General features: G+C 37.5%; 1 protein-coding gene across 2 annotated transcripts in view; it reads left to right on the top strand.

Annotated features, from left to right (window-relative positions):
- The first annotated feature begins 12,731 nt into the window (after positions 1-12,731).
- The window catches only part of akt3a (v-akt murine thymoma viral oncogene homolog 3a), a 90,533-nt gene continuing 77,824 nt past the window's right edge, over positions 12,732-25,440 (top strand). The window contains exons 1-3 of one of the 2 annotated variants that reach the window (XM_079855255.1): positions 12,733-12,906; positions 12,999-13,115; positions 20,927-21,306. In XM_079855255.1, coding sequence (XP_079711381.1) covers positions 21,261-21,306 — 46 coding nt within the window. In that variant the 5' untranslated portion in view covers positions 12,733-12,906; positions 12,999-13,115; positions 20,927-21,260. Of the gene's footprint in view, positions 12,907-12,998; positions 13,116-20,926; positions 21,307-25,440 lie in introns of both variants that reach the window. The other variant, XM_079855256.1, reaches the window with a different exon arrangement.

The raw sequence follows: 25,440 nt of genomic DNA, 5'->3' as shown, positions 1-25,440 counted from the left end.
GTTATATCAGTCATTCGGGTCGGATATGCATTTCCATTTAAAACAACACTTTTTAAGCAACATGACACAAGGAAGGAAAGAAGTTCATAAATATACAAAAAAAAAATGTTTTAAGGACAAGCAATATAGTGTACTCATACATCCAATAATGATGTTGTATATAGAGGGTTTTTTATATTAATGATTGTATTATTTATTTAACAAAAGCTTTATATCATATAAGCTTTGAAGTAAGAAAATGAGCAAATTACCAATTTTATCCTCTTAAATTGCAAAAACATTCTGTATTAGTATCCATATCCGCAATATTGACATTCATAGTGGTATCACCCATCCCTTGTAAAATATATGAAAACGAAAGCAATCATAATTCAGTATGTAAATAATTGTAAGAAAAAATACCAATCGCAAACTAGTATATGCAAATATGACAATGAAGTCATGACAGCATATTGAATTCTGAACATTTTGTGAGTCAATTAACGATATTCCAAACATACAAACAAAATGTCTTAAAGTATTAAGTTTACAACAACACTTTAGCGCGCCTAAGACAAACAATGTCTTTAAAACACAGTTTGAATGTTGACGCTTCAGGCTAAATCAGAAAAATTGCATTAAAAAAAAACTTTTTATTTTTAATGTATTTTTATTAGCTCTGTGGCATTGATACATTAATGTCCTCCTAAAAATGTAAAGGTTTAGCAGATTAAAAATGTAGCAGATTAAAATGTAGACTTTCTCTTAAAAAAGCAGACCAAAAATCTGATGACTCAGCTTGAACTAAACCGATATCTGTCCAATCAAATGCAGGTAGCAAATCATGTTCATGGTTGTGTCATTTAAGTCTTACTTGCTATTAAAAAATAATAATAATTATGAATTAAAAAGAAAAAAAAAACATGGTGAGATGAACCCTTCGATATGTCCTGGCCTAACTTCACATTTACATTTCTGCATTAGCGAATCGCTTATATCCAAAGTCATTCACATTACAGCAAAGATATCTTTTAAATCAGTTTTAATAGGAAACAAGTCAATACTGCACTTGTTAAGAGAATTTATGTAACCTCTTCACAGCGTATGGTTAAGTCTAGTGAACATACCCTAAAAATCACTTCCTACAGATCAGAGGATATGGTGACATTTTGAACAGAAGCTAAAAACAATAACATTTCAAGTAAATAATTCATGACCTACCTGTCTCACTTGCAGACCTCTTATTAGGCAAGAGAACAGCTGTTCTTTCCCTCAGCACACCCAAAGCCTCTGGAGGTGCTGCATCTGTTTGGGGGGAGGGCACATCCTCTAGGGTTCAGGCGTCAGGGGAAACTGCTGTGTGTTTAACTTGTTTATCCACAGATGGTGGAGATCAGGCCAAAAAAAGAGGAAGCTTTAGTTTAATTTCACAATGCTTCTTCTGTCTGTCAAGCAATTACATGAATTACATACACAAGTTGTGATTGTAATGCTCTTTGAATGGATCATTTGTGAAATCAGTGTTCCAAATATTACTGTATAGGTCCAGGATATTAATGTGTTGTGTTATGATTTCAAGGTCTAATACACATTCACATCTGCTTGCCTAATCAACACTGCCTATAATTGAATCTGGAGCAGTGTGGGGTGCGATGTGCCATTGGTACTCCAGCACTTCCAGCAACCCTGAAAAACTCAAATGTTCAGTATAGTTGACTAAACTGTTATATTATAATGGTGACACCTTGCTGTAAGGCTTCATTTGTCAACATTAGCTGATCCATTAGTTAACATGAGCAATATGTTTTTACAGTATTTATCAATCTTTGTTAATAAAAATACAATTGTTCATTGTTCTTGTTATTCAACTTTCAATTTTAAAAACGTATTAATAGATGTAGAAATTAACAATTAAAAAGATTAATAAATGCTGTAAAAGTTTTGTTGTTGTTATTTCATGTTAACTAATGTAGTTATGTAATAATAAATAATGCTTACAATTGAAACCTCACAGTGTTAACATTATAGTTTATTGTATGTGCTGCACATTCCTGCTGATATTCAGAACAATAGCATGATTGCGAGTGATATATTACTTTTATTCAACAGTTAATTAAATTAGAAGTTGATACTGAGTTACTTACATTTAGTTTTGCAAGTTACTTTATGTAGCTTTAGCCACTGAAAATAGTTCCAAAAAAGCCACAGTAATGACTCAGCTTTTTTGAACAAATCGATTAAGTAAATGATTCAATGACTCACTTTTTTTTGGTCCTTAATTAGCACTTTTGAACAAATCGGTTGAATGAACGATTCAATTCTTGTCACCACCTACTGGTCACTGCAAATAAACCCACAACTTATAGTATATATATATATATATATATATATATACACACAAAACAAGTGCTGCAATTCTTTTAACATCTAAAAAACAGCATACACAGTCGTCTTAAAACCCACATCATGACATGTTACCCTCCAGACAGAGACCTGGTTTGGACTAAGCACTACTCCTCTCTCCTTTTCCAGTCTTTCCTCAGGCTTGTATACAGGGGGATGTTTTCCTGGGATAGGTGGAACACAGATGCGCGGCAGTCCTTGCATTGCTGGGAGAGGAGATGGCTGACTACCTTTTGGCTTGGAGGCACCATTAACCAATTTGCTATCCAGATGTCCATCAGTGAGCAGTGGCCAGCTTTGTGCCAGTCTGAGCAGTCCAGACACATACATCTGGGCAAGACCATTCTATTCACAGTCTCAGACTCAACCCCCACACACAATCTGTTATTTTTCGTCCGTAAATCCAAAAGCATGCCTGAGTATGACAGGGATTTTTTTTGTGCATGTGTTGCCTATAGTGTTAAGTGTGTTTTTTATTTTAATTTCATTGCTTTAGAAGTGTAGCAATCTACATAGAATGGAGAATCTTTGTAGCATATTTTTTGGTCTAAAAAGAACATCTTTCCCAACCATCATACTGTGTATGTTTTCATATAACTGTTTTAGTTCCGTTCCTCGATTCTGATTGGCTGAGCAGCATTCCAGGAGTACTCAAGGGGCGGTTACACTGCATTTTCCGTTTCATTCATACAAATGCAGAGTCGTCCAAGGCTGTCTCAATCGCAAAATCCCTCCAGTGCCCTGGACATTGCAACAAAAAAGAAAATCTACCGCAAAAAACAGGAAGCATTGATAATACGTCACATTTGCTATTGCCGCTTTGCTGTTGTTGATAAGCTTTTGTAACGCGAGTATGCGGTCATGGTGCCAGAAATGGAGTCATCAGTGTGTAGTGAGCCAGGGTTCTTACCAGTGCCCGAATTAGTCACGATATACAGGTTAACTATGTAGGGAGCCAACTTTCTTCATGACGGGAATCACTGAATCATTCACTCAACCAATTTGTTAAAAAAAAAGTGACCGCATTTATTCAGTCATTGATTCATTGATCATTTATTTACCGATTTGTTAAAAAAAAACTCAGATTCATTCAGGAACATAACTTCACTACTTTGTATAGCTCAGAGACATTGGTTTATTTAGCTGTGGCTTTGTTTGGAACTATTTTCATTGTCGGAGCGAAAAATTGACAGTATTGTGTTTGTAAAGCAATTAAGTCACTCAATATCAAATTCTTGTTTATTGAACTGTAAGCTAAGGCTTTTAGCTTCTTTAAATACAACAACTGATTATACATAGATTTACCCTGTTAATTGGTTTACTATAAATAGATTTGCAGATGAAATGAATCACATCAACAGAAGCAAAGATGAACAATTTTCATATTGTCATTCAGTCCCACCGTCCGCCTGATTGATGATACCTGTACGAACAGTGTGTGTATGTCCCACAACCACAACCTCTGCCAGTGCGAACATTTGCCTTGTGGCACCAATTCCCAGGAATGCCTAACCTGTGCCAGCTGTTGGAGACAAGCTACCTGTGCCAACGGTGGCGGGAGCTGCCCACCACATCATCTGTTCCAGCGTTTCCATCTGTAGCATTTGTACGGATCCTCCTCTCTCTGCATCTGGACCCTCTAAAGAAAGCTTTCCAATAGTGCTGGCCTTGACTATGACTGCCAACCAGGCCAGATGTTCGAGCTGTAAGCCCCGGGCTAAATCAATGTAGCTCTCCGCTCATTATTCCGGGCCTGATGAATTGCAAGTGGCTGATTTTTTTTCAGCATACACTACAACAAACCATCCATCACAGAGAGCGAGATGTGAAGAGACGCAGGGGTGAGGCTGTCTAAGGAGGGGCTTGCAGATGTGTCTTTCAAAACATTTGGCAGATTATGGGATAGCTTTTTGAAAAGATAGCCTCTTTAAACAGTCAAATAGACCACAAAACAGTTGACATGGATGTCTGTTTTTGTATGCATTATCTAGGAAGCCACTTGAGCTGAACCGGATCAGTTTCATTCATAATCAAATTATTCAGAATTGTGAAATTAATCAAATAATTCCCTAAAAATATCCGATTTAAATGATTTGTTCCATAATCAGACATTGTTATTTCTCTCATACACCTACCAAGGAAACATACTGTTAAAGGTATTACTTTAACTTAATGTTTTAAACATAAAAGCTCATTTGTAGCATTCATTTTGTTTCATATAGGTTACGTAAGGGGTGTCAACAGAGCCAATCAGCCCTATACATTCACTACGCAAGTTGCGTAGGGCCCCGCAAATTACTCAAGGCCCCGCCTCACCCTCATGGCAAAGCGCGTCATTCAAAGTTTACAACATCGATGAGAAAATTAAGCAGAACTATCCTTCTGGTCACGAAAAGAGAGGGGGGAAAAAGAAAAAGAAAGAAAAAACACACACACACACACACACACACACACACAGACAGACCATGAGAGTGAATTGCGGGAACAGCAATCAGACTTGTGTTCTCTCCTCTCCAAGTTTGATGTCAGCAAAGAACAGTAAAGTTAAGTTGATGTGCATCTCTCTCTAGTCTGTCTGTCTTGCTAACCCAGCTGGGCAGTGCATATTTTGGTCTTTCTGTGTCTTGCTTGCTAATGCCGGCCACTTCCAGGGCTGTATTCTGTGACTTTGTGCTTGACAAAAAAAGTGAGAGTGAAATACAACTATTTATTACGTTTGATAAAACGACCAAGGCCAACGGTGTTTGTTTATAAACCGCAGCTCGGAAAAGGTAACCGCGTCGCGCGTTAACATGCTTTCTATGCGCGTGCACGAAATGAAACGCGCACTTTCCAGCAAAACATCTGTGGGGACCAGTACAATATGGGCGTGATGGCACCCCTCATTATAGACGCATATAAAACAAGACAATGATTATCTAGTCTCCAAGTCAGTTTAGTTACAACTCTGCAATAAAGCAATGTATTGACATGACATCAACTATTGATTTATAGGCTATTGCATTTAAAATGTTGATTGGCTGGACATACTGGTCAATATGGATGCACATCCCCTCAGTAAATATTAACCATCAAGTATCAAGTATTGCTTTTATCATTTAAAACACAGTGACATGCTATGGCAAGCCATTCTAGCTTTTATTCATTCACAGGATGCATTTTTGATATCAATAATTACATTTGTAGGCTACTATTTAAAATGTAAATTCTTGATATTAAGAATGTACTTTTTCTAGTAACAATGTCTATTTCTGATATCAGGAATTACATTTTCAGTATTAGTTAAAGGAGGGAGGATTGTAGTGGGAGCACTGGGGTGTCAGGTGTGACTGTGTGGCAATGGCAAATGGTTTACATGGCTCATGGGTCAGGTAGGAGGGCCCCTTAACAGAATTTTGCTTAGGGCCCCAGGGAGGTCAGGATCAGCTCAAACCAAATGTCCCTTTACTTATATGATTTTGGGTGTAAATAACAACCATAAGAATACTTGGCCAAAATAATTAATCTATTTTGTGTTAGACTGTGTTTTTTAGGTATTTCAAAATTTGATCTGATTTGACTTTGATTTATCCTTGGTTTTAGGCACTCATGTTGTTGTTGTAAAGAGCAGCTGTCACAAAAGTTTAACCCATCCATAATGTCTAAAATATGATATGTATACATTATGAAAAATATAACCCACTTTAAAAGTTACATTTTTATTATTTAAAGGGGGAATCATGGTAAGTGATAAATATTTCTTAAGACTGAGTTCCCTTAATCATGGCTAATCAATATGAAAACATATATTCATACTGCACACGTATGAGCAAATACACATACACACACCCTTTAATGACATGCTCTATAGATGCAGCGACATAAACAAATATGTTTGACTGAAAATCTGGAGAGACACTTGTTCATTATTAACATTTTAAATGCTTTACACTCTACAGCATACGCACTGTTGACTATTTATGCAGTTATCATTAAAATTGAAAAACCACTAAGTATTCTGTGGTGCATTAAAGAGTTAAAGATCTTACAGAAACTCTGATGCTAATTTGCTCATTTTTCTCTGTGAAAAATGCATTGCATTACAGTTGGCTGAGTTATGGAACATTTGCCACAATCACAATACTAAAAAAATATTGAAATATTTCGTTATACTGTGACAAAGCATAACAACCTGTGATTAACTTCCTGTGTGAAAATGCACTTGATAACTCACCAAGATTCAGCTGAAGAATCTTTGCAGAGAAGATTCTCAGCATCCTGGGAGGTTCCATGCGATTATCCCTGTGCCTTGAAGGTGAGCCAAAACAAACATTCTTCAAGATGTGAAGAAAAGAAAAGAGGGAAGCTATGTCATCCAGTTGTTGTTATGCAAATACAGTCTGCGCTTCCAGATGTGTATTTTTCAGCCCCTTGTCCCCTGTGAAGGCGTGTTGGGCCCTCAGGGAATGTAAAAACCAATATAATCGCTAAACTTAGTTGAGTCCAGCTGTTCCCAGTTGTGCTCATCCTGAGGAAGAACTTAGCACAGTGAGTAAAACAAATTTAACATGACAAACAGTCCATGCAAGAGAGATAGAAATAACATCACTATTTAAAGATTTGCTATAACATCAAACAAATACTCTTTTGAATCACTGTATTAAATATACTTGTATTAAAATTAAAAGAGTCTTCAGTTTCATTTTGCAGAGTATATTGCCTTTGATATGATCTATGGAGAATCATGAAGAACTTCAAGTTCCATTAACAATTGTTTAAGTACCATTAAACAATACATATTTGAAAGTCAGTAATATTACAAAGAAATACAATACCAATTTTGATAAATACATTTTGAACAACAACCAGTAACCAGTGTTGGCTAAGTTACTCTAAAAAAGTAACTGGATCATCACACCCACAGACCGTTGGCTGAATGTTACATATGGCTCTCAAATTTGGAATCACTTCAGGAGTTTCGAAGTCATCATCTGATTGGATGAATTCTACAGGATTTCCCGGAGAGGATGTACAATATAGTTCTCTCTCATACAGATATGACCTTGACATATGGCTTGGCTGCCAGTCTGAGAGCCTTGGCTGTGAGGCGGTGAGGTTGGATGGCACACTATGGTACCCTAGCATGCATCTGGAATAGTAGAATGTGCAGGGGGTGTGGCATGGATGTAGTGTGTGGCACCTAGGGGTGTTTAGGGCACCGCTGGCATCATGACTATTTATCAAGCCCAGATGTCACACCCAAGTAACAGCTGCACTGGCTGGGGGCAGTGAGAGACTGCCTTCCTCATCCAGCAGACCTGCCAGAGGCCACCACATCCAACACAGTGCACAGCAGAGAGTCTTCAGAAGAGCCACTGCTTAACAAAATAAACTCAGTTAAAGCTCTGTTAGAAAAATGATTGTGTCAGTTGATATGTGCAGACATGGCTCTGTCATACACAGGAAACTGGCTCACATAAAAAACCTGGAGTAGTACTATACTCTCAGTTTGACCTATGTTTTAAATCAGTATTCATGTTCACACCTGGGTTGTCTATCCTGCCAAAAAACGCAGGTCTTAAGCGTTGGTTTACTTGTTGACCAACAGCAGTCAGCTTATAGCAAAAAAAAAAAATAAAGTAAGAATCAAATCAAAAAGCATGAAAAAGAGGAAATATAAACAAAAAACAAGATTTTTTTGAAAAATAGTATTTAGTTATGCAATTGCAGATGATCTGAAGGTGTTGACAGAAGGAAAAGCCAGAAGATTATAAGCAACATTTTATTAAAGCCAAAATTATATTTAGCATCCCATTCATGCTTGGGATTTAGCATCCCATTCCCATCCCACTGGGATTTAGCAACCCATTCATTCATTCATAGCCTGCCTTGTCTTGTCTTTAAAGTGGTGTACATATAATCATTTGAAGTGTATACACAGCGAAAATAGCCTGTATTTGACCGAAATTCAAGCAAGCTGACTATCTGTGTGGTGAATGTTTGGTTGTCAATGAATGGGATGCTAATATAATTTCGGCTTTAATAAGATTTTCTCAATAAATAAGGCAAGAAAAAACCTGGTCTCCTCCATGATTCCTTTTCTTTCTGACAACAAAGCACTTGAATGCAATGAGCTCCCAAATTGAGTAAATTTCTGATAGCATGTGAAGGCAGCATTAGTTCCTGACTGTGTGCCTTGGTTGCGCTTCTGTGTGCTTATTTGTTTCCATAACAACCCATTGTGTTCACCTGTGTCTTGTTTAGCGCCATGTTTGGTCTATTTAAACCCTCAGTTCAGTTCTTTGTCTGGAGTCTTTAATGTTTAAGGTTGGTTGTGTTGGTTCTCCTGCGGTTTTCTTCTGTGCCTACAGTGCCTGTTTGTATTGTTTTTGTTTTTTATTTGTCTAATAAAGACTGACTGCTGCACATAGATCTTCCACTTGCCTTTATTGGAACCAACCCATGACAACTTTGTTATTCACTATGGCATATACACTGGAATTTATCTTGGCCACATTTGAAATCTGCTCAGTGTGCATAAATTATACAGTTACAATAAATACAATATAGCCTATCACATACAATATAGCCTTCACTTCACAATATACAATCCACTATTTAAAATGTATTTATTGCTATTTTCCCATCACTATAGGACTCTATCATAATGTTTCTCTTCTAGATGCTTTAATTAAAATTTTTGTGCATTGTAGCTATTGAAAATTCTGTATGTAAAGGAGAATTAGGAGCATTGACCTCAAGGTTAGTGGTCCTCTACTGCCTAGTTTTTTTTACATAAAGATGCTGAGTTTATGCCAGAGGTTAAGTCACTTGACCTGATTGATCCTGAGATTCAAAGGGCCTTTCTTTTAAAATTTTTCCTAAGAAATAATTTTTCTTCCCCACAGACTCTCAAAGATGTCCCGGGATAAGGGCTAAGACTGACCATTGAATTAAGACTGGAGCTAAACTTTCACAAGATTAACATCTGAGAACATAATAAATGTCTTACCACATACATATAAACACAAATGTCCCATATGGCTCCACCTGATCATGGGAAGGTAATATGGGGATTTCATATGCAATCCTCTTTTCTCACATGCATAGACATACATCCCCTCCCCCGTCCTGAGGTATAAGACCACCGACAGCACTTTTACCTCACCTAATCACTCCCCCTTCCCAGGCCCACTCAGTCCCCACCTTACACTGACCATTCCCAATGGACGAGAGGGCACTTTGCCAGCTGAACCCTGAGAAGGTTTTAGGACGACAGAGAAGCTCAGGAGATTTGTCCATAACCACTTTCATGTGTGTCCACGTCAGTGGTCGCTGGAGCCCCTCGTATGTGGGCCTGGATGGAGTGAGAGGCAGCTGTAGGCAGAGAGGACACATGAGATCAGGCAGAGCAGCTGTAGCCACAGTCAAAGGTGTGCAGGACAGCTTTATCTGTTTCAGATGGGGAAACATACGGCCAAAAATGTCCATTCTGGTTCGCCTAACAGCATTCAAGTGGCTAATGTGGTCCCAGATTGAAGGATGACAAGACAAGCTGGATACACCTATACATTAAAGTGTTGACCTACAAACGGTTCTCTATCTATCTATCTATCTATCTATCTATCTATCTATCTATCTATCTATCTATCTATCTATCTATCTATCTATCTATCTATCTATCTATCTATCTATCTATCTATCTATCTATCTATCTATCTATCAGAATGTGAAATAATAATACTTCAAGAATTAAATATGACAAAAGAGTAAAGGAATGTTTATGAGCATTTTCAGGCATGCTGACACCGTGACACGAAATGTTTATTATCATTAAATATCAGCTTTTCTCTGTAACTTCACAAGTTTCTCACCTAGTTTCTTGGTGTAACAGACTTTTTCAAGCAAACCCATGTGTATGCAGTGTCCCAAGTGTTGTGTGGAAACTATGGTCTCCCTCTGTAAGCATGGACAGCTGATGGAGGGACGGGGAGGGGGTGACTGCCAGGCATGCTTTCCTGTGGGTTTAAACAGGCCTTTCCCCACCTGTGTCATAGCACAGGACTGTGGCCTTACCTCTGCTGTACCTCGGTCCGCCATCTGGAACAGTCACCGTGGGCAGGGGGCTGAACTGAGGCCACAGCCTAGGGCCGACGACTCACAAAACAGCTTTAGCACTTTGTCCAGTGGGATCAAGAAAAAGTCCATTTCAGCGATGCCCAGGTGATACCTGGCCAAACACTGAGGACCACAGCAGCTGTGGTTAACATGTTATGCTTTGAAAAGTGCAGAGTTCTGATGTGAGAATTACCCTGGGTCCTTATGTATTTAATGAAGAGAAAAGGAAATGAGACGGAAAACCTAAATTTAAGATTTTTGTTTTACAGTTTTTTTTAATTCGCTTTGGCATTATTCACTATTTTCACAAGTAAGGTGTACATTTTCAAAACTCTTAGTGCTAATATCACAACAGATCATCAAAAGTGCACTTTTTTTCAAACAGTTGACCATATTTTCAATTGTGTTAGTACAATACATAAAATCACAATGTATCCTTTTCACAACACAAAATAAGTGTTTCACCTACATAATGTATCATTCACAGTAACTGCCTTTCGTGTGTGTGTGTGTGTGTGTGAGAGAGAGAGAGAGAGAGAGAGAGAAAGTTGCAATTTGTGAACTGTAAAAAGTGAACAGTTGGATCAACTTAAAAATAATAAATATTTTAAGTTGAGGAAACGTAATTTCTTTAGGTGTTACCAATTGAAGTAATTTTTTTAAGTTGATCCAACTGTTCACTTTTTACAGTGTAGAGCAGGATAGAGTACAAAGGAGAGGAAACAGTCAATGACTTTATAACATCAGATTGATCAGAGATGCATCAGAAGAGGGACAGATGGCATCAAACACAGCATTTTACATTACAGTATGTATGCCATATTAAACAGATTACCATGGTTAGAGACTGCCACATTACGGTAATTCACCCTTCAACCGTAAAGATCAACTACAGAATATACACCTTACTTGTGAAAATAGTACCAAAGTGAATATATATATATTTTTTTTAAATAAGAGTATCATGCATATGCTATTTGACAGATATTTACATGCTTTCCACTCACTTTATCCTTGAGGGCAGTATTAAATAATAATAATACAAACAAAATATATTAAATATATTGTCTATTGATACTATTGATATCCCCATATTGGTGATTACAATACCTTTAAAATCTTGTATTGTCATTTAGTGTTATGAATTGTCACTTTATTTTCTAAGCTATATTTTACAAACATATAAGGAGAATAAATAAATAAATTAGATTAGAAACTTGTCCTCATAGCAACAACTTCTTTCAATCTTCAGAGTTTATGTGTTGCAGTTCCAACTCTGACCACAAGGCCGTAGTGGGAAGTGTTTTTTGGAAAAGGGACATTTGTTTCAATAGGTCCAGAGTCCAGACACATGCAACTGTATGTATCAGATTTGAGCTCTACTTGTTTCAGCACAATAATAAAAAGGCAGATTATAGTTCTTTGAATAGTTATTGAAATAACTATTATAATTTTCCTTGGTATCAGATTTATGGTTCACCCTGTTCACAAAAAATAGCATAAAATACAAAAACATAAGTATTACCTGGTTTGTCAATACAATTCATAGTCGACAGGATATTTTTTATGCACCATTAAAATCTTAGCATTAGAACTTAGATATCATTTTAATTTAGACTGATTTCCTAATAAATCATTCATTACGTTTCCTTGCACATGGACCTCTGATTAAGATTCATATTCAGATTAGTGTTATTTTAGTATATTTATATAGCCTATAGCCTACTATTATATTATTTGTCATGTAACATCGTGGATTATTTATTTTAAATTTCAGTTTAGGTTTTAGCAATTTTATTACTAAAACTTTTGTAATTAGTTTGATCTAATATTTATATTTAGCTTTACATCTATATTTATATCTAGGTCTATTTTACTTTTATTAAACTTATTTTATTTCAGTTAGCTGCCAAGACAACATATATAATTTTATTTTTCATTTGACTCAGCTTTATTTCAATAAACGAAACGATTTTTATTAGTTTTAGTGTCCTTAACAATAACATCGCTAATATATCTGCACAAGTTCAGTATAGAGCTCATTAATTAAATAGGCTATTTAACATATTTGAGCATATCTAGAAATGTATATTCAGAAATGCCCTTTATTTTATTATCTGATTGCTTGCATTAACTCCCACGACTTTTCCCAGATAAATTCCTGTTATTTCTTGGTTTCCCCTGACTGTGGGAAAAGAATTCCCCTCCACGCAGAGCGGTACAGAAGAGGCGCATCTCCTGTAAACACAGCGGCTCTCGCGAGATTTCCTCGCGCCGCGCATCACACGCAGGAGCGTCTATGGAGCAGTGAGAGCGGGCGGGAGACGGACCAACCGAACCTGGCGCGGACTGTAGCAGGAGACACGGGGTGAGAGAGGGTAACCTGCCTGTGTCGTCGTTGTGGTGTGTCTGAGCGCGGTTCCCGGGGTAAGGAACTACCGCAGTCTGTCCATCACACAACCCCTCCTTTCGAGACAACACTCTAGTAGTGACCACTTGAGTCTGTGCTCTCTCTGTAGGCGTGCTTCTCCGATTATCCCATCCATCCATGCTCCATTCGAGCCTTTAAGGAGGACGCGCACGTACTCAGGGAGGGGAGGGAAGCCCACTGGTCTCCCTACAGACTCCAGCGCCAGGTAAAAAACCCGCTATGACTGTAATACGAATGTTAAATGCCACATTTGACGGAGCGCGTGGCTGCCTGTGACGCAGCGTCGGTTCATTACAGCCTGGGAACATTCAGTTCATATAAACAGTTGATGCTGCGGTGTGGAGGCTGTGAATCAGGGGAATGAGCTCTGCTTATGGCCTAGCGTGTTTTACGCATAATTCCCACTTTTATCTACCGAGACATTCCCACATTCCATTGGCAAATTAATTTTAGTAACTGAAAAAGACTCGGCATAAGAGAATCTCTGTAGCCTATAAGTCACGATTGACGAGCACTGTTATTCTTTTTAGCCAGCTTATTCGTTGCGTTTGAGGTAACAGATTCGCAACTGACAGATCAAGACTCTGACAATTGGCCAGAAGGTTGTAGCTGAGGTCGTGGGTATTACACGAACTTCCACGAAGTGGAAATCCAATTTCCCTCATTGGCTTTAATGTTGATGTTTGTAGGCTAGATGTCACGCCCTCTTGTTTACATTACATTGGCACCTCCCTCAGACTCGAGCATATCTCTGAAGGACCATCTGAATGTGGGATTGTGCTGCTGCTGCTTAACATTACTGATTATTCCAAACACATTTAAGCAAGTCTTGCACTGCATCATACTGCTAATTTACTCATTAAGATAACCTGTCTTTTATTGTTGGTTTTCTGCCCGACCTGTCTGTCTCGGTTAGATTTGTGGTTTCAGTCTTTTGTCACATCTATTGTGTCATTTGGCCTTATTTATCCTATTTAGGTGTACATGAATGCACCATCTATGTCATTTAGATCTGAAACGTTCAGGAACAGATGAAATCTCTGTTGGTGCAAGTTGAGGTGAAATTACTGGTTTACAAACAAAGCTTGGCGGCAACACTTCCGGATTCTTCAGATGCCCTGAGAAGAGCTGTTTTAGATTAGCGCTTCACTCAGATTGAGTTTAAAATGAACAAGAGTGCTGTGTGTGGTGTCGCATATTGCACATCTGCTGGCTGTTTTTATCTTTCACTTTTATATGAAACAGTTTTCAGGTTTTAAAAGAGTTGTGTTACACATTTAAGGGTGTGTATTCAACAACCTGTTACATATCCGACAGATTCAAATGCTGAATAAAGTGAAAACTGATCATATTTCTTTACTTTGACCACAAGTATCACTTTATAATTTGCTTTATAATTTAATTCCGAACAGGTATTTAGAAAGTTTGCTTGTCTGAAGAACCCAAAAGCATTGCTTGTTGTGCGGCATAACATTTCCATTTATACGTGCGTTGACTGAATCTCTGAATGTCCTGTGAGCCTTATTAAAGGAAGAATTATTTTTAAGAAAGTCTTTAAGTAGATTATATAAAACAAGAGCAAAAGACATTATTAAATTGACCTCACATTAAGTGCTCTCCAGCTCTATATAGAGAACGAGTAAAAGCACTCCTGAATAATGGCTGCAGCAGATTAGCAAAGGTCCTCAGAGTCCTCAGACATCCACATCCGCCAGTATTCATTCACAAATTTCTCGTTTCCTCTTCTTAGGTTTTAGATAGACCACAGCGTCTTCTCAGTTTCTGTTACAGTGTTTGCGGCTGCAGCATTGGTGTGTGACTGCAGAGAAATCTTTCATTATTCATGTCTCTCTCGTGGCAACATACAACGCTTTCATTTTACATACAAAGAAAACCTCATGGAGATGCTGAAGCTCTCAGTTACTTAAAACAAAGGTGGTTTGTCTTGTGAATCCTTAACAGCAGTGATATACAGTACTGTCCACATCAGTGTGATAATGTTCCTGTGAATGGGGTGGCGGCATGCTGCTAGTTTTAAATGCATGTTCAGATTAGGATATTTGTCGTGCTTAATAATTCTTGTGGTGCATCACAATCTTTGCACGTTAAAGTGGTGCAAACCAAAGCCACATTACGAATTTGCTCTTTACTTGCAGCCAAAAGAAGATTCATGAAAAATAATATTAGAAGGGCGTGTAAACAACTTATTTTGAACGACACTTTTGTTGGGGACTTGTGACGGGAGCTCACGGTTTTCCTTTGCTTCAGGGTAACATTAGCACCGATTACTGAAATTGAAAGTGTTGCTCGGAAAGGGCTGGATTTCACCTTCAGCGGTTCTTCTCTGATTACTTGAAGAGAAAATATCCATCAGTTGCAAACTCTTTCAGGGGACGTTAGAAACTTTGGAGGGTGTCAGTTTGTGTTCCAAGTAGATATCTATCTTTTCACCAGAATAATTTAAAGATGCAGTGCCTGGCGTTTTTCTTGCACATTTTCATAACATCATGAAATGCAGTTTGTCATCTGTGAGATTTTTTAAATGTTTTTGAAAAGTTCTGCTCACCAAGGCTGAATTTATTTGATCAAAAGAACAGTAATATTGTGAAATATTATTACAATTTCAAATAGCTTTTCTGTTTCATTATAATTTCTTCTTTTGATGACAAAAAAATAAAATAATTTTCAGCATCATTACTCCAGTCTTCAGTGTCACATGATCCTTCATAAATCATTCTAATATGCTGATTAGATGCTCAAGAAACATTTCTTATTATTATCAATGTTGCAAACAGTTGTGCTGCTTAATATTTTTTTTTTCACGATTCTTTGGTTAAAGTAAAAGTTCAAAGGAGGGCAATTCCGCGCAAAACTGTCACATCCATAACACCAACACAATGCCATGGTATTTAGTTGGCGTTATGGATGTGACATTTTTGCGTGGAATTGCCCAGGAGCAGCATTTATTTGAAATAAAAGTATTTGTAATATTTGCAATGTCTTTACTGTCACTTTTGATCAATTTAATGTGTCCTTGCTGAATGAATGAATGTATTAAATTAAACAAGTAATAAAAACTCAGTGAGTGTTTTAGCGCAATTTTCTGACGTCATGGGATCACAACACTAAGAGATAGTAAATCTTTTCCTGGATTTTTTTTGTGCGTTCCCGAGATTAGACCTTCCTTAACATAATGCCGAAAACCCGAAGTCTCTAGGTGGTCTGGTTGAGGAGTAGATAGAAGTGCAAGATTGGTGCGCACAGACAGAACAGAAATCATGAGTTAACAATCGCAATTTTGTCCGGTGGAAAATTGCGCTAAAAATATGTATGTGTGTGTAATGTGTATATATATAAAATTTCACCACAGGAGTCCATCTGTTACCATAAGCGGTCACATTGTTCTTTTTCTAACAATTTAGGACGATTCTACCATGAAAATGTGGGATATTTTCATTTCATTTTCCATTTGGTGTTCATTAAACTAATGGTTATTGTGACAATGCACTTGGGAATAGTTTGATGTAAATAAATGTATATTCTGCATTGAAGGCTTGTGGCGGATGTTTAGATGTTGCTCCGTGGCACGCTGAGAATGATTGATGCTGCATGTCTGTGTTTGTCTGGGCTCACCAGGAGAGCCCCTCCTTCCCAGGCCTGCTCAGAAATTAAATGAAGTTTTATGTAACAAAGTTCGGGAGGAGCACGTTCAGGTAATCAACCAATCAGCACAAGAGGAAGCCGGTATAAATATAGCCTTCCCTCACCTCTGTCCCATGACAGTTTCGCAGCATCCCTCCAACACCCCATCACCTCACTCTTGGCTGGTTTTCTCTCCCAGTCAAAAGGGGGGAGTACTCTGGGTTCGGGCCAATTTCCGAGCTCGGAGCCCTCTCCTGGACAGCACGCCAAATATGCATAAATTACTACATCTGATTTCATGTACGTGTGAACTCGTGAAATGATTATCTCAAGGGTGCTCCCCTCATTTGTATGGAAAAATTGTATTTGGTGTGGCAGCTTCGGGACATCCCCAGATATTGCTGCGGCGATAGGCTAACAGATGCTTGGCTGCGACAGTGACGCAGTGGAATTGTGTGTCCTGCCACTCAAAGGGAGCCAAAGGAAAAGAGAGTTTGTGCTGCTGTCAGAATACACGATGTTGAGGATTGGTTTGTAAAGTAGAATATCCCAACAGACCCACTGAAAATGACAATGGTCCTCACGTTTTGTGCCTTTTTCTATATCTGGACATTTTATAGCCTCTGAGGCAACTTGGTGCAGACTTGTCGATTAAGTTTGTGGATGGTTCTGTATTTCCCAGATGTATTTTATTTTTCAGGTTAAAGTGTTAGTTCACCCTAAAATGAAAATGCTGTTTCGCCCTCATGTTGTTCCAAACCTGTAAGACGTTAGTTCATTTTTGGAACACACATGTAGGTATTTTTAATAAAACCTGAGCCAGTTCTTTACTCTCCATTGACAGCTACACAACTACCACTTTGACGCTTCAAAGTGACACGATCGCATATAATGAACAGATTGAATTCAGCCTTTTATTCTCATATAAACATTAATCAGCGAACGTGAACGGAAGCTCAACCGAACTTGCATGACGCGCAAGAAAGCGGAAGCTCAAACGTGCTGTGTAACACGAGAATGAACCTCATTGGCTCTCGTATGTCAAGCGAACATGCTTGAGCTTCCATTTATCATAACTGATGTGTGCACACTGCGTTGATGAATGTTTATATGTGAATAAAAGCCTAAATTAAATTGTTCAGCGTATTAAGCGGTTGTGTCTCTTCAGAAAATTTGGACTAAACCGCTCAATTCATATTTATTAGTTTTACGATCTTTAAGAACTTTTTTTAAGCATCAAAAGTGGTTGCGTAGCTGTCAATGGAGGGAAAGAAATTGTTCATATTTTATTACAAATATCTTAACTTGTGTTCTGAAGATGAATGAAAGTCTTATGGGTTTTGGAATGACATGAGGGTGAGTAAATGAAGACATACTAACCCTTTAAATAGCCATCACTGCATCAGACCTTTTATATTTAAAATCTTATATATTTGATATGCTTTACCAGAAATATTTATCACTCCAATGGAGGCTGTATTACATACATTTCCTGTGGCCCAATCAAACAGATACTGTCTACTCCATAATAACAGCAGAACTGCTTCTTGAAGTCTCATTTACATCAGTGCTTCATGGGAAGGGGTTGGAAGGGATTGCTGATACTGTAGGTATGAGTGAGGATGCTCGACTAGTTAGTTTAATCATTTTTAGTGGTGATTTTTAAATGAAGAAGCAATTGTCAATTGTTTTTTGTACTTTAACAACATCTCATTTAGTCTCTTAATTACTTTGATTTACAGCACCACCACTATAGTCATCAAGGATGTGCTTGCTTGTGGACATACTCACCGCCTTCAAAAGTATATTCTAAGACATTCGCTGTCTCACTTCAGATTGCCTGCTATTAGCAGTGTTTCCGTTGTTATGCATAACCCACAGGTTTATTGGTAAGGTATTGAGCTGAGATTAAAGCACAGTCTTTTCTGAAGTCAGTGACTGGTTCTTTATGGTGTGGTACTCACTCTTGAGTGTCTTGTAGGAAAACTAATCAGACAGAGATGACTGCAAAATAGTTGCAGTGGAAAAGGACTCAAACCTCAGAACGCCATGAACTAAATATTGTGACTGTTGTTAAAGTTGTAGTTGTAATGACACTGACTCAGAGGACTTCTACAGTAGTATATCATTGCTTAATCTTCTCAGAGCTCAAGGTAGGTTTGATGGCAAGGTTTAAATATTAACGTTAAAAAAATCTATTTTTCTAAAGAGAAAATGAATGGGATTTTTACTTACGAAGTTGTGGCAAGTGGTGTCTTCCAGGGTTGTGTGACTCACGTACAGGGTTTCACTGATATCTCTTTGGACCTTGAATCGTACTCTCCTTACAATGCTAACAGCAGATTAAGGTTGCAGCTAAATGCACACAACCAGAATTATCAGTTGGTACTGTGAATACTCTGGCCTCAATAGGCCAAATATTCCTAAATATTCTATATAAAAATGCTAAATATTCCTTGCTTGGCCCACATTACTTTTGCTGTAAAGTATTTATATTATAAGTCTTTTGTTGGCCCTGTGACATTAAGGACACTGCCGTGGTCTCCATATCTTTAGGGGCTGCAGTGTATCCAGTAGCTGTGATGCCCTCTGTCATTATATCCAAAAGTCTGGGACAAAACATGATTTGTTAATTATATCCAAAGGGAAAATAAGAGCCTTTCTGTCATTTGTCTTTCTGTTATAGGCCTAGAGGACACAACACTGCATCACAATTGTGCATTCAGATTTCTTTTTATCACGCTTCACACTCAGTGGTGACAAACGTGTTCAGTGATTTCTTACTTTCTGTTTTCTTAGTTAGAGGATGATTGTCATGTGTTTCCCCAGTTTCTGAGTTCAGTTAAAGGTTCATGGTTTTCTTCTTTTCCTCTTTGACTCACTCTGAGCTCATCTGTTTAGCTGTTGGAGGTTTACTCTTTGTTACTGTTTGTTCTCTTAAAAGGCTGACTTCCCTTTTCTCTCGCACACATTTGAATGCTTGGATTTGACACGTATGATTGCTTCTGCAAAAACAAAACATTTTGATTAACTAATACGTTAGCATTTTAAAGGTAAGGAAATATAGACAAATATCTCCTCAGAAATCTCATATTTCGTGCAGTAGATTTATTTTATTTGCTTACTTCTCTGTCAGAGGGACATATTTTGCTTGGTTGCATTTTTGTAAAACGCACATGTGCATGAAGCTATTTGATGTGTTTGAGACCAGGTTAGGACATTTTAGGACTAATTTGTGATATTCACATTATAATTGTAGTTATTTGTTCCTTCTGTTTTAAACAGAAAATGGATTTATGGATGTGTCCTTATCTTGGATGATAGTAAGTGTTGGCATTCTGCCACATTTATCAGTCTCGTATTTTGAAGTCTTTTTCCTCATTCTAAAAATCATTAAGCTATCACTGTTTTTTCAATCTAATATCAGATCTGATAAAAAATTTCAGTTGTAACTCATTAGCAAATTCTTAACTCTTTCCCTGCCAGTGTTTTTTTTTTTTAAAGGCATTTTTTTTGTTGACATTTTCACAAAATTTCTGTATATCTGAACATGCAATACATCAAAATTGTTTTATATTATTTGTATATATTCTTTTAAACAATTTTATTTATTCTAGCATCATACATTCTTTTTTTAATCAACACCTGAATGTGGGTTAGTACGTTTCATAACAAAAGCAACATTTTGAACAAAAAATTGAGAAAATCAATTTGCTTCTTTTTCTGTACTCTTTCAGAGTTGCATAATAGTACCCTCTACCATATAACGATGAAATCACGAAAAGCCAGAAAATTCCGTCAATGGTGGAGAAAGTTTTGTCATTGTTTGCTTATCCCATATTGTTTCAACCTTGCATTGTTTTCTTTATTTCATAAAAGAGATGTTAGGCGAAAACAAAAACAATGAAAATAATACCTTTTTTTTTTTTTGTGGTGGGGCCAGTGAAAATTTTGGCAGGGCAAGTAAAAATATGCACCACTGGCCCGACCGAGCCAGTTAAAGAAGTCCTCATTGTTGAGCCCTGTATTTGATAAATGAAACCGCACACTTTCATAGTGTGCTTAATTCACTCCTTGGATGCCACTGCATTTACCACGGGACTTCCTGTTTGCTTATTTATTCTCACGGTCATCCTCATCAGACTTTGTTACAAGTGACTGTGTTGCTGGTAAGTGTTAAACAGTTGTGCATGTCGAGAGTGAGAATGAGAGAGAAAAACAGACAGACAGACAGGGAAATCAGAGAGGCGACCGGGGGCTTGTACGTCTGCTTTTACAATGACTGTCTGTCAGATTGTGTAAGAATGAAGAGGGGAGTTAGGAGGAAGAGAAGAGTGAAAAATCCACATGCTTCTTTTTTTATGTTTCTTCCAGGCTGAGTCACTATCGAGGAGTGGGAAGATCTAGAGAGACAGAGGGAGACGGCATCACGGAGAGCACAAGAGAGAAAAGCAACTGAAGGAGGGGAAAACCGCTACACAACGCCTTTGAGAGCGAAGCGAGAGAGAGAGAGGCAGCCAACGAGAACGACGTAAAGAGAGAGACAGAGCGCAGCAGTGAGGGAGGGAGAGAGACGCTGAGGCTGGGAGAGCTGACCCCCCTCCCTTCTCCTCTCCTCTCCTGTCCTCTCCTCTCCTCCTTCCCCCCCCTCCTCACTCCTTCAGGAGCTGGTGTGTTGGAGCGGCGAGTACAGTGTGACTGAGGCAACATGAGCGATGTCACCATCGTTAAGGAAGGCTGGGTCCAGAAGAGAGGTAAGGAGCTTGTCTCTGCCTGCGTCTTGGTCAACTAGCCGGGTCGAGAAAGACCTTGCGTGTGCCTCCGTGGACGGCTCCCTCCGTCATGGGCGGGCCACGGCGTGGCTTTAGTCTGTGTCTGTGGGAGCCGGCGTGTGGGTGTGCCTCTTTGCGCGTGTGTTCGTGAGCTGTGTTTAGTGCTAGTGTGGCGCTTCAGAGAACGTGCATGCGTGTTTGAGTGTGTCTGCCGGAGGAGCAACTGCATTCAGACTGGTATCCATCATTTCTCACTGCACTGCTCTGACGTGTCGGGCTGCTACGTTTGACGGGTTTTCTACAAATGCTTGCACTCATTCTGATGCATAATGCTCTGTTTTGATTAGATTATGGTTTTGATGATTTTATTTGATCATTATGTCTGGAAAACAAGTTATCTTGTAGCCTTTTTTGGTTAGTATGGTTTGCAAGGGCTGTTGTGTACAATTAAACGCACTCAAAGTTATTATAAGTCAAAGTTATTTGACATCCATGTGGGAAGCTGCTCTAGGTGTCCCTATGGGACGTAGTGACTAGGGTACTTCATCCAGGTTGTCTTGCTTTTCCTTTCTGTATCATTGTCGCTTGTTGAGGCATCCAAGTGCCTCTATGCTTGTACCTTCCCTATATGTGTATCCATAAGTGTGCATCCATAGTAAAGGGGCGTTCATGCTGACAGAAATGTGCAGCGACCAAAAGTCACTCGTTTTCAATGAAAGTTGGTGATTTGGCGACACAAGTGATTGTGACTTTTGGCGATATGATTAATCAGCAAAATGTAACTTTATGCAAATGAGCAGTGATTAGCAATGGGAGTGTAGTTCGTTTACATGCACTTTAAAAGTTTTATTTCAGTCAGACTAAAGTGATCATTTTTCATCATACAATGTCATCTAAATGCTTTACAACTATAAAGTCTAAGCATTCAAGTGGAAAGAAGTTGCATATGCGCAGGTGAGATTGTCTGATTTTTTTTTTTGTTCTCCCAATACTGTAGAAAAGCAAATGTGCACAATATGATAATGATAACAATATGATGTCCATACGTATGTGATATATCGTCATACCGGTATACTGTTACAAACCCTACTTCAAATATTTTGATTACTAATTTATTACTTCATGATAGCAAGCTATATATTAGACAAACAGGTGAACACTGTAGCTTGACTACGCAAAATCCCTCTTGATTATAACTGCACAAATAAATGCAAAGTTCATGGGATCCAACACCTGATACAGCAGTCAAGTAGGAGAGCCTACTAGTACAACAATTTAACCAATGTCATTGTTAAATGCCTTTAACTCTGGATGTAAATGCTACAGTGGACCTGAATTCCCGCCCCCTGATTGGATGAGCGACCATTGGTCTGACATGCTTGAGCTTATAAGGATGTGTTCATGTATGGGCGGACTCAGTTACTTTAGTCACCAGTTTAGTGAATAGGTTATTATTAGGGCTGTGAATAAAGTAAGAAATTTTATCGCAATTAATTGCACCCTTTTGTGCGATTTAATCGCACACTCATCGTGAAATTAAGCATACACAATTTATCTTGTTTAACATGTTCATTTTGTTGTCATTTGCTATATCCAGCTAAGTAAGCCATCAGATTGAAAGACTGTTCTCACAAAACTGTATTTTCTGCAAGTTTTTTCAAGGTAAATTTAGGTGTCTTTCCAAAAAAGGACACTTGGAGACTCCAAAAGAACACCAAATAACCCAATGTTATTAATAGTCCATATAATTGATAATATATGCACCCATGAAAAAAACCAACAAACAATAAATAACTTTTCAGAATTCACAGTCTATACTAGTATGTGTACAATGCAACAATGCAAGAGTTTGTTTAAATTTTAGACAAGTCAAGTTGCAACAGGACCACATGGAGATCCTGTCTTAACCAACTGCCTTGACCTGACTGCATATACCTCTTACAGTGCACAGATCCATTCAGAATGACTAAACACAGCAACATACGATCATGTACGATCAGTGCGTTGAGAGCGCACATACTTGGTCTGTTTGCACATCAATTATAACAGACTCACACATGCTTACTCTGACTCCTGTACGTCACATCATCTTTACCGTATTGCAATCTTCATCCATCAAAACTTCACTAGCGAGTCGCTGGTTTGCTTAATAAGCCGAGAAACGCATCTTGCCTATCATCTGGCCATACAGCGCTGAGATGTTGTGACGTTCCGTCTGTATTTCACACAGTGTGATGCGTGAGGGATCGCGCTCTTCAGAAGCAATCACAGAATATGACAGCTCGTGTTTTAAAAGATAAACACACAGTGGAATGAATAATTCACTGAAAACGCAACATGAGTCTCTATTCTCTCTGCCATCTCTGATGTGATCAGGCTGGTTGGTTTTCTTTACATTAGCGCTGTTTTGGACTGATTGTTTGAATGAATTTGCTTACTGGATCATTGAACTGAAACTTTTCTGGAGAGTAGCGGCTTTGTAGAAGCTCTCGACTTCTAAAGTGATCTAACTCATTCAGTTATTTTTGTTAAATAATTTTAACAAAATCCTCAACGAGTTAAAATAACTTTATATATATATATATATATATATATATATATATATATATATATATATATATTTATAAAACTTGCCCCCAAACAAACCAACAGCAAAACATTGATCTGTTTTGTTGAGGATATTATTGAGGACATTTGTAAGATAAAACATGTTTAAAATGCTCAATCATTTTGTATTAATGTTGCACTGGTTGATATGACTTCAGCTGGTGTGGATTCAGCATCATGCAAAAGCCATTTGCCACTATACCCTGTTTACAGTCAGCCATGGATAATTTATTTTGTGAACTAAAAGTGTATAATGACCTGGAGGTTTCTGAGATATGTAACTGAGATAGAAATGTCTGAAGTACCCATGAGGCTCCATGTAAGTGTTAATCTCATTTTAAATATCTATTTTAAAAATACTACAAATAATATTTCAAATTACTATTAATTAATATGAGTGTTTTAAACTTAAGTGTTCATTTAGTATTATTTATATACTGTTATTATATTATTAATATTTCGAATTAGCTTTTTTTAAATATATTTTCAGTTTTCATTTTAATTTTAGTTTTAGTAATCTTGTAATGTGCTGTAATTTTTATTAGTTTTTATTTTATAATATTTACCTTTAATTTATATGTGATTTTAGTACATCAACTTATTTTATTTCAGGTAGTTGTCAAGGCAACATTTTATTTTAATTTCAACATTTCTAATTTTCATTTAAAGGGGTCAATGACATGAAAAAAAATTCCTTCATCTTTAAACATGTAAGAGGACTTTGTACCATTGAAACATCCTGCAAGTTTTATAGCTTAAAACATCCTTTTAATTATAAATCAAAGCTTTTATTTATGTTTCAAAGAATGTCTAGTTTTCATATTGTGGGATCTGTGATGTCACACCGGCAAATTTATTTGATGAATTATTATACATCATTGCATCACTTAACGTCTGACATTTACACACTGTGAGTGACACATTGTGTCACTTCAAAAGCAAATAGAACCTATTATATTCACTGACGCTGTCTACACTGGATACAGTATACAGATGCACGTTCAGTTTCTGACATACTCCACGCTAAACAAGCGGATTATATCAGAGCATTTTGTTTTATAAACAAGGTACAGTATAATGTAGTGTTTGCAAAGACACTTTTTGTTGAAAGATGAACCAGCCAGCTGCATCACAAACATGTAAGTAAATGATTTCATAATGCTTTTTCTGTAAATGATGGGTTTATATGGATCATTTTAGACAGAGTCAGAAAAATGAAGGTGGAAATATATATGTGTTTGTTTTTTTGTGTGCAAAAAAACTTTATTAACATTAGAACGAAGTGAAACTCAAGGAATATAGTAAAATAATAAAAAAAAATTCATGTCATGGCCTTTATGATTTTTAAGCTTACATTTTTCATTTAATATTTTATCTTTAATATAATTAATGTAAGGGTTTTTAATCGTTTTTTTGTTTGTTTTACAGTAGGTAGCATAAACAACACTGAGTAATTCAAAAGGCCATTATCTAGCATTTATTTGGAATTTCATCCCAACAGTTTCTTTT

The sequence above is a fragment of the Squalius cephalus genome (genome assembly GCF_949319135.1).
Source record: "Squalius cephalus genome assembly, chromosome: 21".
In the NCBI taxonomy this organism is placed as follows: domain Eukaryota; kingdom Metazoa; phylum Chordata; class Actinopteri; order Cypriniformes; family Leuciscidae; genus Squalius; species Squalius cephalus.
The sequence above is the reverse complement of the archived record's forward strand: the minus strand, read 5'-3'. Positions and strand labels throughout refer to the sequence as shown.